Source organism: Tachypleus tridentatus, chromosome 12 (assembly GCF_004210375.1).
Source record: "Tachypleus tridentatus isolate NWPU-2018 chromosome 12, ASM421037v1, whole genome shotgun sequence".
In the NCBI taxonomy this organism is placed as follows: Eukaryota; Metazoa; Arthropoda; class Merostomata; order Xiphosura; family Limulidae; genus Tachypleus; species Tachypleus tridentatus.
In genome coordinates this window covers 38215259-38231383 of record NC_134836.1, presented here as the reverse complement: position 1 = coordinate 38231383, position 16125 = coordinate 38215259, and the positions used below count along the sequence as shown (strand labels likewise).

At 33.5% G+C, this 16125-nt stretch overlaps 2 protein-coding genes across 2 annotated transcripts in view; both read left to right on the top strand.

Moving 5' to 3' along the window:
- Positions 1-1431, top strand: part of LOC143233062 (hemicentin-1-like) — a 108370-nt gene extending 106939 nt beyond the window's left edge. Inside the window, exon 11 of the mRNA XM_076468937.1 lies at positions 1261-1431. Within this exon, the coding sequence (XP_076325052.1) occupies positions 1261-1394 (134 nt within the window). The 3' untranslated portion in view covers positions 1395-1431. The remainder of the gene's footprint in view (positions 1-1260) is intronic.
- A 5-nt stretch (positions 1432-1436) lies between these two features.
- The window catches only part of LOC143233064 (uncharacterized), a 28229-nt gene continuing 13540 nt past the window's right edge, over positions 1437-16125 (top strand). Inside the window, exons 1-4 of the mRNA XM_076468945.1 lie at positions 1437-1566; positions 4412-4445; positions 6434-6540; positions 15644-15798. Of these exons, the coding sequence (XP_076325060.1) occupies positions 15757-15798 (42 nt within the window). The 5' untranslated portion in view covers positions 1437-1566; positions 4412-4445; positions 6434-6540; positions 15644-15756. The remainder of the gene's footprint in view (positions 1567-4411; positions 4446-6433; positions 6541-15643; positions 15799-16125) is intronic.

The window sequence follows — 16125 nt, the reverse complement described above, 5'->3', positions numbered from 1 at the left end:
ATTTCTAAAATGAAATATGGAAGAATATGTGTAGGCATGTGATGGAAAACCGTATGTTCTCACTGGGTATATCTCAAAAAATATCACCAAACAGACTGTTCCACGTCTCGACTGTAGTTTTACGTATACAATTTATGTGCACCTTAATTGTGAATAAACAAACACCTGTATAACAGATAACTTTAAAATTATTTACAAGGTTTTAAAAATTTTAAATACTACAATGGTTTGGTTATTGTTAACTACAAAGTTACACAAAGGGTATCGAAACCCGGTTTTCAGCGTCGAAAACTTTGAACTTATTGATAAGCTAAAGAAGTACTCTGAAATTGAGATTTATTGAAAAATTGGCATATTACATAAACAGATGAACGACAGCTAAATTATGTACATAATTTGATGTGTAATATCATTTTGTTTTTGTTTTCGTGGGAATTTCCAAACTACAGTAATCTTCACAGAGATGGTTAGAAATATGAACTGTTGTTTAAGATTAGGCAAATTTTAAAAATCCAATTTGCTTCCATTGTTTTCATATTGAGTATAAAATTTCTTCCATGAACGCTCTTTCCTTAGTTTGAATATTAGCATAAAAACGTAAATAGTTAAGTAAATTTTGAAACTGTGAGGAAAAAATTCAGTCTGGATTATCAAATGACATTTGGAGGAAAAAATATCATCTTGAGAGAAAGTAGCAAGAATAATCTTTTGAAAGTATAACTGATGTTATGCAAATAAAATGGAAGCTTTGTTGTCATATTTTATTGCACAACGTATTAGACATCTATCTGAGCATTTAAATGGACAGTTTTTACTACACTTATGCTTCTAGGGAATTCGTTCAGAGTATCGTTTTCTGTATTCATTGCAATTTTGAGACGAGGACATAGGAGCGCTGCTATCAGTTCATGCATTTTTCATAGCATAAAACATTGAGCTAGAGCTGGTAAGGACAGCTTATTTTGTTTATATCTCTTTGAGAATACACCAGGTGATAATACACTATTATTCAACTTCTCAGTTGTTAGTTGGGTGCTGTATGGTACTTCAAACTTACCATTGTGAATTATCGGATATATAGTGGTAAGCATAAGAGGTGTGAAACACGCGCGGAGGTAAAGTGTATAAGGAATGTTTCTAAATAAAACGCTATACAATACATTTTTATCCTGAAAAATGAAGTTTAAAACCAGTTATTATGAGTGTGTGAAACATTAATTTAATGCAAGGTTGATGAAAATCTATGTTCTTATTTCTCAGGTACAGCCGGCTGGGGACTAGACTTTGGTGATGAAAATGTGGTTATCACAGCAGCTGTTGTTAGTGCTGTTACTGTTGTATTTATCATTGTAATTATTGTTATCATCATATTGGTGTGTGAAACATTAATTTAATGCAAAGTTGATGAAAATCTATGTTCTTATTTCTCAGGTACAGCCGGCTGGGGACTAGACTTTGGTGATGAAAATGTGGTTATCACAGCAGCTGTTGTTAGTGCTGTTACTGTTGTATTTATCATTGTAATTATTGTTATCATCATATTGGTAAGAAGACGAAGAACTCACAGTACGTATATTAATTTAATTTGCTTGTTTCTTTTGTTTGTTTTTTTGAATTTCGCGCAAAGCTACTCGAGGACTATCTGCGCTAGCCGTCCCTAATTTAGCAGTGTAAGACAAGAGAGAAGGCAGCTAGTCATCACCACCCACCGCCAACTCTTGGGCTACTTTTTTACCAACGAATAGTGGGATTGACCGTAACATTATAAACCCCCACGGATGAAAGGGCGAGCATGTTTGGTGCGACCGGGATACGAACCCGTGACCCTCGGGTTACGAGTCGAACGCCTTAACACGATTGGCCATGCCGAGCCATTTAATTTACTCTTAAGTATATTGTTAAATTAATAGGTATACTAATATAATATTAGATAAATAAAACTCTATTAAAGTTGAATTACGTTATTAGAACTAGTAATCCCAATGCAAATAACAATGTTGAACTATACCTTTTTTTATATACCACTATTTTACTATTGCATATTTTTAATATAACTAATTACCATAAAAGTGTAAGGAAATAAATGGTCATAGTTTTTATAATAACCATAATGTTTAATTATTTTTATCATATGTTATGTTGGTTGGTATAAATAATATTTTTGTTGCATTAAAATACTTAAACAAAGTGAAGTTCTTCCAAATGGTTTCTGGACCGAAAAGCTTGAACCGAACATTTTATTGTGGCTTTTGCTGGTCACTGGGGCTGAAGAGGACCTTATAAAACATTTCATTGTGGCTTATGGTGGTTATTGAGGCTGAAGAAGGACCTCATAAAACACTTATAAATAGTTATATTACATAACACTTTTAGTTCACATTATAGGCCACAGTTTGATGTATTATAGCCCCAAGCTGCATATGTCACTGCCTATTCAAAAAAACGTATATAGAAATGAAAACAACTAACTTATACCAATTTGTTCAAGTATCTGTGTCAATCCTTCGTATATCTTCCTAATTAGGGGTACGAGCACAGTTTTAGAAATGGCGTCCTCAAGATAAAGAGAAGGTTTAGGACCACAAACTCACATCAGATAAATAAAAATGTTCTCTGTGCTATTCGAGCCCGCCTGCCAACTTTAGCTCTACTTGTTCCAAAAACGTGGAAAGAATGAGCGGATAAACAAACAAATTCACACAAAACGTGAATTAATGTAGGATGTTTTAATTAACTAAAGTGTGAGAAATAACATTTTTTGTGTTTAAAACACTTCGCAACCTGAGTGCATAATTTTTACATTTAAGAGGAAAACTAACTTCGATTACTTGCTTGATAATAAAGTTATAGATATTCATTTACCTAATTAATATATGTGTTCGTTCGCAACTTCATGTTTGGTTATTAGGTATGAACGTGTTACATGTAATGAAGTTTTTATCTTACGCTAAACGATCATTACTCCCAGTAGCAATTACTTTTATCGTATATATTCCAAGTTTTTAGTTAATACCTTAAATTAAGGAAGCTGAATGTCGTTCAGAATACTCATTAAGAACGGGGCACGATTTGGTTCTTGGGTAAAGTTCTCAATTGCAGAGCCGGCGAGATGATTTCGGATCTGTGCCACAGCATAAAATATTCCACAAACTGTAAGCTGTGGGCGGGTTATAAGAGTGAGAGTTATTCCCTTAGAGTGAATGGTTGGTGATAAACTGTTGCTTGCTGCCTTATCTCTGGTCAGCAGTTCAAAATTAGGGACGGGTGCAGATAAACTTAGTAGCATCGCCATACATAGAAAATGCTAATACGACGTGAAATTAGTTAAAACCACCAATGGAAACAATAGAGCCGACGTTAAGATTGAATATTCTATGAACAATAGATCGTTTAGTGAAAGAGTCGATTTAAGTAGAAAAAAATGATAAACTCACCAATTTAAAAGCATATGTAAAAACCATAACGTTTTGTCTTTAGATAATTTATACTTCTTCTGTCTATCTAAGAACGGTTCTATACCATTAAATTATCAAACAGTTTGCTCTCTTAGGATAAAATGTGATTTAATTATCGATTGATAATTGAAACTAGATAACAACTACATTTTGTAGTTGACAAAACATTTTTGTTAGAAAATATATTGTAATTTTATCTAACAGCGAACCACGTGAAATCTTTAAAACTCCTAATCCGAAAACTTAAGAGCTTAGTAATAAGATCATAATGATATTATTATGCAGTGTGATAAAACGCATCATCCTCATGAACAATTCCTGATGACACTCTGTAAAAGATCACAGAAGATAAATTTTATAATAATCAAAGATAATCGAATAATGTAATGCACATCGTCTAATACTTTTTAATTTTTTAATTAAAGCAAATTATTCAAAGTATATTTACATTAATATTCTTTATTATTAACAAATCAATTTTCTTATCTTTTAAACAAAATATAATTATCAAACTTGGTTATGTCCTAAAGAAAATATTTACTCAGAAACTCGAAGTTGGAAGTTTTAAACACACCCCTTACTGAAGTATAGTAATGTTAAAATATGATTTCATTTTCATTCCAAACAGTGTTGGTATTCACTTAATGCTATTTTTAGTTCAGTAAGATTCACGTCAAAATGTCTTTATCGTGTGCAGTGTATCATGCTACGCGTGTATAATGTTACTTCGTGTAAAAGATTGGTAAAATCTTCAATTAGTTTTAGAAATGAGTTGTGCAATAGACCCACGTCGTAGTTCATTTCTATAACATATCTAGATAACAGAGAAAATGAAATCACTTGTTTATTGTATAAACGTGCTTCGTAATTATTAAGGTTTAAGTCTTACATATACTACATATATATGTATTCGGATAGAAAATATTATAATGGTGGTGATTATCTGATATTTACAGCCGGTTCGAAAGGCACACTGGAAGAAAGAGAAACGTAAGTACATCATACGAACACAGTTTCAAATTTTAGGATTTAATGATCTCGCATGTCTTCAGGCATTGAGGTTATGTTTAAGTCACGCATTACTTATCTGCAACATCTGATACAAGTTTCTAGTTGTATACGAAATAGATTAAGATGTAAGTTCTTCCAGCTGTATGAATTATATTAAACTTTGAATACATCACGCGTTTAAATAAGACATAACGGTTAACGACGACACATTTTTAGGGCATGTAAATTTAATCTCTTTTTTTCCTATTGAAAAATCATTTCCTGTGGTAAAAAATAATGTTACTTCTAGTGAAGACGCATAGCAGAATATTTTGAGAAGGGCTCAAAATTGTAATGTCCTTTAAAAATACAGTATCTTTCAATTCAATTTAACAAAACATTTTTGACACTAAATATAAAGATAAACGAGTTGATAAATTTAAAAGACTGATTTTGTAATACCAAGACGGACAACGTCTTAAAATATAGTACAAAATAAATCATAAACAGTTTATATACCCTAAAAGGCCTAAAACCAGAGCTGTACGCGAACCCTAGTTAGCCTCTATTTAGAAGGGATTTAACCATTTTAAAAGTGCATGGTATATTTAACCTTTTAATATATTACCAAGAGCGTTGTATACAATTATTATTTTTTTCCGTAATATGATTCCCTGACTTTGAATGTTTATACATTGTTTATTTTAGTATTTAAAAATTTAATGGGGAAAACGTGCTCATTATTTCAAGTTGATTATTTTGAGAAACCAAAGTAAAAAATCTATAACTTAGAGTAGACTGTTTCACAAATATTTGTTTCTTACTTTCTCTGCTCGATAAATAAATAATACAAATGAAGTTTTAGTTTGCCATTAGTTAAAATTGAGTTTACTTGCTAATCTTAACCATAATAAACCTTTCGTTTTGGAAAGTCGATAATCAAAATTTTAGGAGAAAAATTGTAGGTGTACCTCTAGGCTGCCAACGAAATGAAAGTTGATATTGAGAGTTTAATTAACAAAAATACTCTTCAAAACAGCATATTAAATAAAGAAATGTAGTTTAGTGTCGAGACAAATATATATTAGTACAATTATTACATTTTTAAGTCAGTATTTAATGGTTATAAGTACAGAAGTAATGAGTGCGACACTATACTCTTTAATTTTTACAATATAGAATTTTATTGTGTATTCTATATAATACAGATTTGTGTAGAATAACAATTAATATTAAGTAGGCATGAGTGATATTAATTATATATTTTAATATCAAAATTGAAGTTAGAAACTCAATACACTTTATGTGAAATGGATCTGTGATTCTAAAATTAAATTCTTTCCTATCTCACTGTATGGAAGTTTTAGCCTAACATGCATGTTTTATCGATTTCGATTTGTATTTGTAACAGGCGTTTTCAGTGGCTGTAAGATTACCAAACATGACGCCTTGTATGTACGTATATTATACGTAGATGATTTTATTTTCTATAAAATTTAACTATTTAAACATTACTTAGACGTTGAGCTACTGAGCAATAATTTCGAGGGCAAATATTTCAGTTATAAAAATGTAACGACCTATTCTCAGAGACAAACATGTAGTTTTATCTAAGTTCAAGATTTTTCAGGAAATTAATTTAATACGCTATTGATCATAGTGGTAGGTGTAAAAAATAGAATTATTTTAAAGCTCTCATAGCAACTGGTAGCTCATAGTTTTACTAAGCCAAACGTAGTGAACTGTTAATTTCCTTAAGGTAAAAATTACTTTATTAGTATGTGTAAAACGTAATACAAACAACTTCAAAGGATGATGATATAGATTTGTGGCATGTAAGTGACTGAATATTTCTAGCATGCTGTGACATGAGTTCTGACTTTCATGACTTTGTTACATCAAGGAATAATCAAAGCATGTTTTCAGGTTGGTTATTACGGTAGACATCATTGTACACGACTTTGCATGAGTTTTTGTTTTTACTGTAGACCAGAGGGTAGAGTGCAACCCGCAGAAGCAACGCCTGTTCCAAAACCTGGCTTTCGCAACTCATATAATACAAACGGAAGTCCTAACCGGAAAAACGAAAACACAGGTTTGTATTCATTTGACAAGTTGTAATTGTAATAATAAAGAAGGAAACAACAATAATGAAATGAAATTTAGAAGATAAGTTGGAGATAAACTACACAATAACAACAACAACAAAATGTTTGAAGTGTCAAAGTTATACAATAGATTATGGCTATCAGCTATTTCTGAACCACTATATTTCGATTTGCCTTGGTCGAAATATCTTTTACTGCTAATCACCTGAGGTCGTGCATACGTCTCAACAGACCGTCAGAGTCATCTTCAAAGCTCTTTACCCGATTACATAGACGCACATAGCCAATTCCGTCCTTTCATCTTTTAAATGTAATTTGTAATTTCGATACATATACACTCTTGTGCTAATATAGATGTTTGATTTGTTTTTTGAATATCGCGCAAAGCTACTCGAGGGCTATCTGCGCTAATCGTCCCTAATTTAGCAGTGTAAGACTAGAGGGAATGCAGCTAGTCATCACCACTCACCGCCAACTGTTGGGCTACTCTTTTATCAACGAAAAGTGGGATTGACCGTCACATTATAACGCCCCCATGGTTGGGAGGGCGAGCAGGTTTGGCGCGACACTAATATAGAGTTCTGATTCTTGATAATAAAGTGCATATGGAGAAAACTGTATCTATTTATTAACCGATGTACCTAACACACCATTCTTATAATATATATGTGTTTTTGGCTGATTTATAATTCCTATATAGCGTTGTGCAGATTCTATTATTAAAAAATAACGATCTTAAGATAGTTGTTATAGAGTAATAATAGCCACTCCTATTTGAAAGAAAAACAGTCAATAGTACACTGGCAATTAGTTACTTATTGACGTTGCTTTTCTCTTTCGTAAAACGTTTCGTAAAAATACACCACAGTTTACTAATCTATATTAAAAATAATAAGGAAAATAATATAGAAAATGTGTGTGTTTTTTTTTCTTATAGCAAAGCCACATCAAATTATTTGCTGTGTTCAATTAGGGGAATCGAACCCCTGATTTTATCAATCTAACTCCGAAGACTTACCGCTGTCCCAGCGGGGGTCAATATGCAAAGTAAACGATAGAAAATTACTAAAACACGTAAATTACTTCCTAGAGGAATAACAAATAATACTTGAGGTATTAATAAGGCATCCAAAAAGCAGAAGGGCAAGCTATATTGCTTTTCTATCAAGTAACAGCAAGAATAAAATTTAACATATCTCAGGAATCTCAAGTGCATGTTCAATGATTATGTTAAGGAGTTCGTTTTCTTGACAACAGAAAACTAAATATTACCAACAGAAAATCAGTATCCTCTCATTCATATTGGGAAGAGTTAGAATCTGACTGAAACAAACTGGATGACAGAACATTTTGCAAAAAAACGAAATGTTCAGTAAAATTTGTCACCTTTCTAGCTTTTATTCAAAATATGCATTTATAGGGCATACTTATATTCATTATAGCACAAATCCTTTTGATGGTGTATAATATAAGAAAGTCCAAGAGATATTCTAGAGGATTTATACCAAGTTTTGTATTGGTCAATTCATGACCCCTGTGTATTTTTGTGAAACATAATTCTGAATAAAAGCAAGTTTTGGTATGACTGTATCCACGAAAAGACGTATTACCAGCTTAATACTCTATCAATATATTTAAATAAAGATATAATTATATCATCTGCATGTTCGCCCATTCATACCAATATCTCCTCATGCCATTCTTGAAGTGTCACCAAAATAGTCAGTGTTATCTCCATTACACTGAGCAAGTCGTTTATCTCTCATTCTTCAGACGTAAACCTACCAACCATCTGCAGAGAAACGAAACCTGCATTTATCTGTGAATAACACTAGTAGATAGTAAGTAACATTGCTGTCAGTTTGAGGTTCACACCAAAATACAAAATAACTCTGGAGTCACTTACAGGGCTGGAGCAAATGAGTCTTTTTAATACTGAGTCGGATTGGTCCGATTGGTCATTAATAATAGCTTACATATTATAAAGTCCACATTATCTCCACAAAATTATGTTGTGCAAACAGTGGTCATTACATGTCGTTGTTGATCATACGAAACTCTCTTTAGACAATCAAGAGTACATATTTTAGTTTTCTTATAGCCGGCCCGGCTTGACCTAGGGTATTAATCCAAGCCTCGTAATCCGAGGGTCGCGGGTTCGGATCCCGGTCGCACCAAACATGCTCGCTTTCTCAGCCGTGGGGGCGTTATAATGTAACGGTCAATCTCACTATTCTTTGGTAAAAGAGTAGCCCAAGAGATGGCGGTGGGTAGTGATGACTAGCTGCCTTCCCTCTAGTCTTACATTGCTAAATTAGGGACGGCTAGCGCAGATAGCCCTCGAGTAGCTCTGCGCGAAATTCAAACAAACAAATTTTCTTATAGCCTGGAGTCAAAATAAGCTTCCAATATTTGTACAACTTCAAATATTTATACAGCTCTGACAGACTACTTATTTACGCCAACAGGTAACAATTATCCAGAGTTTTGTAGTACCGATATTCGAAAGTGATGCAAGTAATAATTAATCCACGTGGTGAATTTAGGTGTTGTGTTTCTAAGGCGAGTAGCACGTGCGAAATAACATAATCGGTCTTGTATTCTTTCAAAAAGCACATAAAACGTGCTCGTAACAAATGGTACTTCGAGTTTTGGAATTGCATCCAGGTGTAGCTTCAGAGGAAGTATAAATTATTTGCACAGTTAGTTTCTGTTTAAAATAACTTATTCAAAAGATATTCTATTATGCCACACGCGTCTCTGTTTTCTTATCTTGGTTGTTTTTTAATCAAAACATTAAAAATCTAAGAAAATAATTGTGGAGTTAAAAAAAAAATAGCAATGAAAAATATATTATAAAAGTGAAGTTTGATGCATATAAAATTACAGTGGAAAGATAGATATATAAAAGTTAATAGATATAGTATAAACGAAGATCCAAGAATGTTTATTATACAAGCTTTAAACACAGCTGGCCCCCCGCTAGTACAGCGGTATGTCTCCGGATTTACAATGCTAAAATCGGGGGTTCGATTCCCCTCGGTGAGCTCAGCCGATAGCCTGATGTAGCTGTGCTCTAAGAAAACACAAACACATTTAAACACAGCTCTTCCGATAAAACAATCGAAACGCAGGCGTTTACTCTCCTCATAAGATTACATAAATAAAAATATATCAGGCCACGTACTTATTTAATTATGATATTTCAATACCAGCTTTGTGTTATTGAAAATAATTTCACTTCTCGTGAGTTAAAGTTTGGGTTTGACGTTATGTACCACATTTTGTTTTTGAATTTCACACAAAGCTACACGTGGACTACCTGCGCTAGCCGTCCCTAATTTAGCAATGTAAGACTAACTGCCTTCCCTCTAGTCTATCCCACTATTCGTTGGTTAACCATCACGTTATAACGCCCTCACGGCTGAAAAGGCGAGCATGTTTGGTGTGACGGGAATTCGAGCCCGCGACTCCCGGATTACGAGTCCAGTGCCTTAACCTACCTGGCCATGCTGGGCTATGAATGAATTACTCAAGTAATTTGTTTGTTTGTTGTTAAACTATGACTCTTATTTAGCGTTTTAACTTCTCAGAATTATATCTGAATTACCGAGAGAAAGAAGAAAGCCAATAAATTTACCTTAATTACACAGTCCTGCAATAATTTTAATGTCTTGAAGATATTTAAATGTTTTAAAGTAATTCCTGTACGTTGAATCTGAAAATAACATCAATTTTTTTCTCCATCACGTATATTTTTCACAAAACATAACAGGTAACTTCAGATAAGAGTATCATTTTTATTGAGTGTGTTTGTTTTTTTCTTTAGGCAAAGGCACATCGGATTATCTGCTGTGTCCACCGAGGGAAATCGAAACCCTTATTTTAGCATTGTAAATCTGAAGACTTACCGCTGTCTCACTGGAAAACTATTTTCATTGAAATCGAGTCAAATTTTTACATGCTTAAAATCTTGACAATCACCAGGTATAGATTTTTCTACACCAATCACGACGCGAGAGTCGTATCGATCGTTCCAGAACACAAACTTAACAAACATAAATAATAAAATATACTCATTGTTGTAAACAAAATAATAATTTGATGTAAGTAAGAGCTGCTTTCGTAAAAAGAAAAAAGAAAATTAATATTATTTTCGAAATCGCATATTTGAATTACAGAAAAATCCGTTATTAAAACTAAGCTTTATTCAGGGAATTATATACTTTTTTCTGAATCATTTGAATTACTGCTAATACAACCTTTTATGTAGAGTATATGAGTAAAAAATATTTTAGACAGAAAAGAAGACATTTTAGTCGTCGTTGCGGCTAAGAAAACACTTTTTTTAAAACCAACCTGGCCTCCTGCTAGTACAGCGGTATGTCTTCGGATGTACAACGCTAAAATCAGCGGTTCGATTCCCCTCGTTAGGCTCAGTAGGTAGCCCGACGTGGCTTTGCTATAAAAAACACACACACAAAGCCAACCTCGTTAGGATAATTTATAACCAGCTCCACATATTAAATTATCAATGAAATGCAATAGAATTTTAGGGGTATTTTTTAAATATATTTATTTTCTAAATTACTAGTGGGTTAAAGAAGTTGTTCATTTATAGGTCCTCAGTAATATGCGAGTTAGACAGATATTCGTTAATCCTTGATTCTTGGCGGCGAGAAATCAACTGAAATAAAAATGTTTCTCAGAACGGCTGGTATGGGTGTTAACACTTTAACAAATGAAAGAGAGAAGAGCGTTTCGACCTTCCTAGGTCATCTTCAGGTTAACAAAGGTTCATCTGATTCTTTATTAACATGACGATGATCTAGGAAGGTCGAAACATTGTTTTCTGCTTCATTAGTTAAAGTGTTAATACCCATACCAGCCGTTCTGAGATACGTAGACATTCGTTAAAAAAATAACATAGTTACTGTGATTAATTACCAATTACTGTCAGGAACACCAGTACATTTTTACCTAAAATATAAGTGTTTTGGATCAGTGTTTTTCTAGTGAGTATTGTGACACGTAAGAGCATAAAAATACCCGATATGATGTATTATTTCGAACCTTTGGCAGCGAATAGTAAATAATACTTGAAAATTCACCAGTATCGTCATTAATTTCATATTATCTGTAACAGGCTACAATATTTTGAGTTACCATGTAAACAAGGTTAGGTTAACTTAAAATGATTCTGGGCTTCATCATCCCATGTCGCCAAGTACGATCATATTATATTTGACGACCATGCATCTTGACAATAGCCCTGTCACCTAGTTTGCATTGCAAAAGGCTACGTTGTAATGCAGCTGTTTTAAAAGCATAACATTCCTCCCTGCAGGCTTTCTATAATCCGTCAAGTGTATGAGGTCGACGGTTTTAACCGTGACCGTTTCATCAGTCCAGTTGCACAGACATTCATAAGTATGCTTCTGTGAAGAATACCTCAAAGAAGATGCCGCATGTTTGTTTGTTTTTACCATAGCTGAGATACGATTTTTTTTTTTGCAGGTCAATTTCTGGATGTTTCTGACATCCCATTTTAATCCAATTCGTTTGTATTCTAATGCATTAAGTGTAAAACATAAACCCGTATTGAAAATTCTAAATTTCTTATCTGTGCACGTCTTTACCATCTCAGTGTGTGTGTGTGTGAATATATTACGTTCGGAAAGGACTGTTACGTAAGTCCCCAAAAATTATAAATGTCGGCGGTTTTTACACTATCTGTGTAAGACCATATAATTTCAAGTTTCATTCTGAGACGTGATGTTTCACCGCAATTTTATATCTGCTGTGGTTGTTAAATGACTAGCTGATTTGAATATTTAAAGTTCCAGCGATGTAATTTTATGTTATTCTTGCGTTTCTCATCTACCATAAACCAATAACTCTATGTAAAACTTTTTTTGATCTGGAGTACAATTTTAAACCTTAAGAACCAATAAAAGTATTTTGATGAGCTCAATCTTTGAGCATTATAGGTAATAAACATTTATAAATAAGTTAGAATCTATGGTTTAAGTTGCTGTTGTTTTTGAATTTCGCGCAAAGCTACTCGAGGGCTATCTGCGCTAGCCATCCCTAATTTAACAGTGTAAGACTAGAGGGATGACAGCTAGTCATCACCACCCACCGCCAACTCTTGGGCTACTATTTTACCAATGACTAGTGGGATTGACCGTCACGTTATAACGCCCCCACGGCTGAAAGGGCGAGTATGTTTGGCGCGACGGAGATGCGAACCCGCGACGCTCAGATTACGAGTCGAACGCCTTAACACGCTTGGCCATGCCGGGCCATTTTGTTTAAGAGTAGAATTAGATTATTTTTATAATTTGCCATAGTTGATTCATATAGTTTTAGCTTACGTATAGATTAACGTAAGCTTATTTCTCAAAGAGTCCATACGAAATCTGATTAGAATGAATTGTAAGTACAATATTAGCGTACTTATTTAAACATTTTAGTTTAGTTTCTTACTTTTTGATATGAGATAGCTAACTGCAAGTACTCTCTTTATATCTCATCACTCAAAATTATGAAATAAATGAAATATTGTATTTCAAATCCTACCTTTAGGAACTTATATGAAGTAGTAGTATCTGTTGATGTTATTTAACTAGTTTTTATTCAACCTCTTTATATATATATACAATCGTGAAAATGTATCAATCAGTGATGTCGAGAAACCCACTTGTTGTGAAATTTATATGCAAAAACGGCTCGTTTGGGTTGAGAAAATATTTTACATAGAAGAGCGAACAACGTTTCGACCTGACGATGACCGAAGAAGGTCGAAACGTTGTTCGCTCTTCTATGTAAAATATTTTCTCAACCCAAACGAGCCGTTTTTGCATATAAAGTGTATCAATGTTCGAATACACTGAAAAAGGCTTAATACAGTTTCTTTTATTCGCAGATTAAGTTCAAGTGGTAATTCAAATTCGTCTATTACAAACTAGAGAAACCTTCGTTAAAACAGACAAGGTTTTCACACCCTTTACGACATGTAATTTTACTTTAGTACAATTAATACATAAGTGACCTTTACAATAGAAGGCGATAAGGAAGGTGTTTAAAACAACAAAACAGATACTTAATGCTATCTTTTGTCACATGTGTGTGGATCAATCTGAAATAAGAAGTGACTTAATCCATATTATCATGACCAATTCAGTACTAGCTTTTATGTACATGTGTATGGATCAGTCTGAATATTATTTGATTAGCTTGGAATTAGAAGTCACTCAATCCGTATTATCACGAAGAATTTAATGCTAGTAAGGTAGGAAAAATAGCTAACTGTAATGTAGAAAGGAAGTGGTAAAATTACTGTTTTTTTAAAATTTGATAAAACGTAGTTTTGCTCTTTGCACAGCTGTGCGACTCAGACAAACTAAACCTTAGTTTGTTTGTTTGGAATTTCGCACAAAGCTACTCGAGGGCTATCTGTGCTAGCCGTCCCTAATTTAGCAGTGTAAGACTAGAGGGAAGGCAGCTAGTCATCACCACCCACCGCCAACTCTTGGGCTACTCTTTTACCAACGAATAGTGGGATTGACCGTCACATTATACACCCCCACGGCTGGGAGGGCGAGCATGTTTAGCGCGACGTGGGCGCGAACCCGCAACCCTCGGATTACGAGTCGCACGCCTTACGCGCTTGGCCATGCCAGGCCCTGAACCTTAGTTCGAAATGAAAGAATTGTATTATTTTTCACTACATTAAGTAATGAAAACTATGTAGAAACTAACATCTGTAATAATACACTGGTCGTGGAATGTTAGTGTACATCAACCATTTAAATGGAATCATGCAACTAATGGAAAATGACGGATGATATCTGAAAAGCTGCCTCATAATTTTGCCCACGAAAAGAAGGAAACTGTAGTTCACGTATTCGAAAATTCATTAGTTAGAAGTTAACAAACCTTAGTGTTTGGGCTTAAGGCATATCATCTTAACTACTCTAGATTAATAAATTCGAAATATCTTTCTAGTTTAACTAGTTTAGCATTTTAAAAGTATTAGTAATAAAATTCATCATGATGTTAGAATTAATTCTTACAGAATAACAAAAACTTTTGAAGTTTGTTCCAAACTTAGAACTATTGATCAGAATGAGAGCTGAGCACTTTATCTATCTTTCTTTCTAATCATCTGATGTTTTTCGTGTATGTTATATATACTGTCTAACTAAATGATCAATACGCGTCGTTTCTCTCAGGCAGGTAACAGTTCCATCTCGTTTTTTAAATAACACAATAAATTACAGATGTGTCAGAAGTATGACACAAAGCTTCACAATAATTCATTAATATTTGTGTCATCTGAAAGAGAATAGCCAGGCTATACAGAAGAACCTTTTCTATTTCTTTGTATGTTTAAATAACACAGACATAAATAGATAATTTTTGCCTTTTTTCTATCCACAACAAGAAAATGTTCACTATATGATACGCTTGAAAAGAAGCCTCTAAAACGTTCGTTCTTTGTATGTTGGATATTTTTACATTAAAGAGAAAAAATGAACGAGCTTTTTTAACATGTTTTGTTTTATTAAAATATCGAACATTTTCAGTCGAAGCATAAAACTATTATTTTAACTTGAAAGAGATTTTTCAGTATTTTATAATTCTTCTAAGAAAACTATTGGTTGAGAAAAATGTGACATCTTCTATTCATTCACAAATAACACTTTGTTTTTCATGATCTATTTGGTTATCTTGGAAAACACTACAGTATCCAAACTTGTTAGAATTTAGACTTTAAATTGTTTAAACGTTTGGTATACTATGAATTATTATTATTTATTTATTTTACATTCTGTGTTTGTGTTTAATATTTGAGTAATATTGGTACTTCTTGTGACTCATAAAACTAACCTGATTAAGTTCAATTTATTACGACCTACATAATTTCTGGGTAAAACATGAAACTATCAAGTACTTGGAGTGCTTTATCTGCAAAGTACGAGTTTGAAAGGGACAGAGTTAATAAATTATTTAATTTGCAATGAAGTACCTCGTCGTTAGAAATGATGTTTGAAAGTTTCGCGAAATGCTTGTTTTATTTAACAGATTCTGCTAGTTCCAATAAAGTCAATTCAGATGGTGACTCAGCATATCAAAACGTCACAGCAGCATGCAGAAAGGAAAGCGGATCCCACGTGGTTGAACAAGAGTGCAGGCCGATGTATGAGAATATGACATTTCACCAAAGAGAACCCAAGGGGGTAAGTTGAGGCAAACGAACTTAGATATTATACGAGTTGGTAAAGCGTTCATTTGCCCCTTGTGTACCACAGTCGTGATATCGAACTGAATGATGGAGGAACATTTCAGTCTACTGCTGTTTTACAAGCTTTTCTCTTTCGAGTGAAGAATAAATTTGATGGTTGTGCTACGCATTCAAACTACACAGAATTTAGTTAACCCTTCATAAACCTGTTTTCGAGGAGCAAATTTTCTCTTTTGTCTCAGTTGTTTGTGTTTGGCATGTGATGTTTTTGTTTGATTTCTTTAGGGCATGTTTGTTTTCCAACAATCAAGTTCACCTTTAC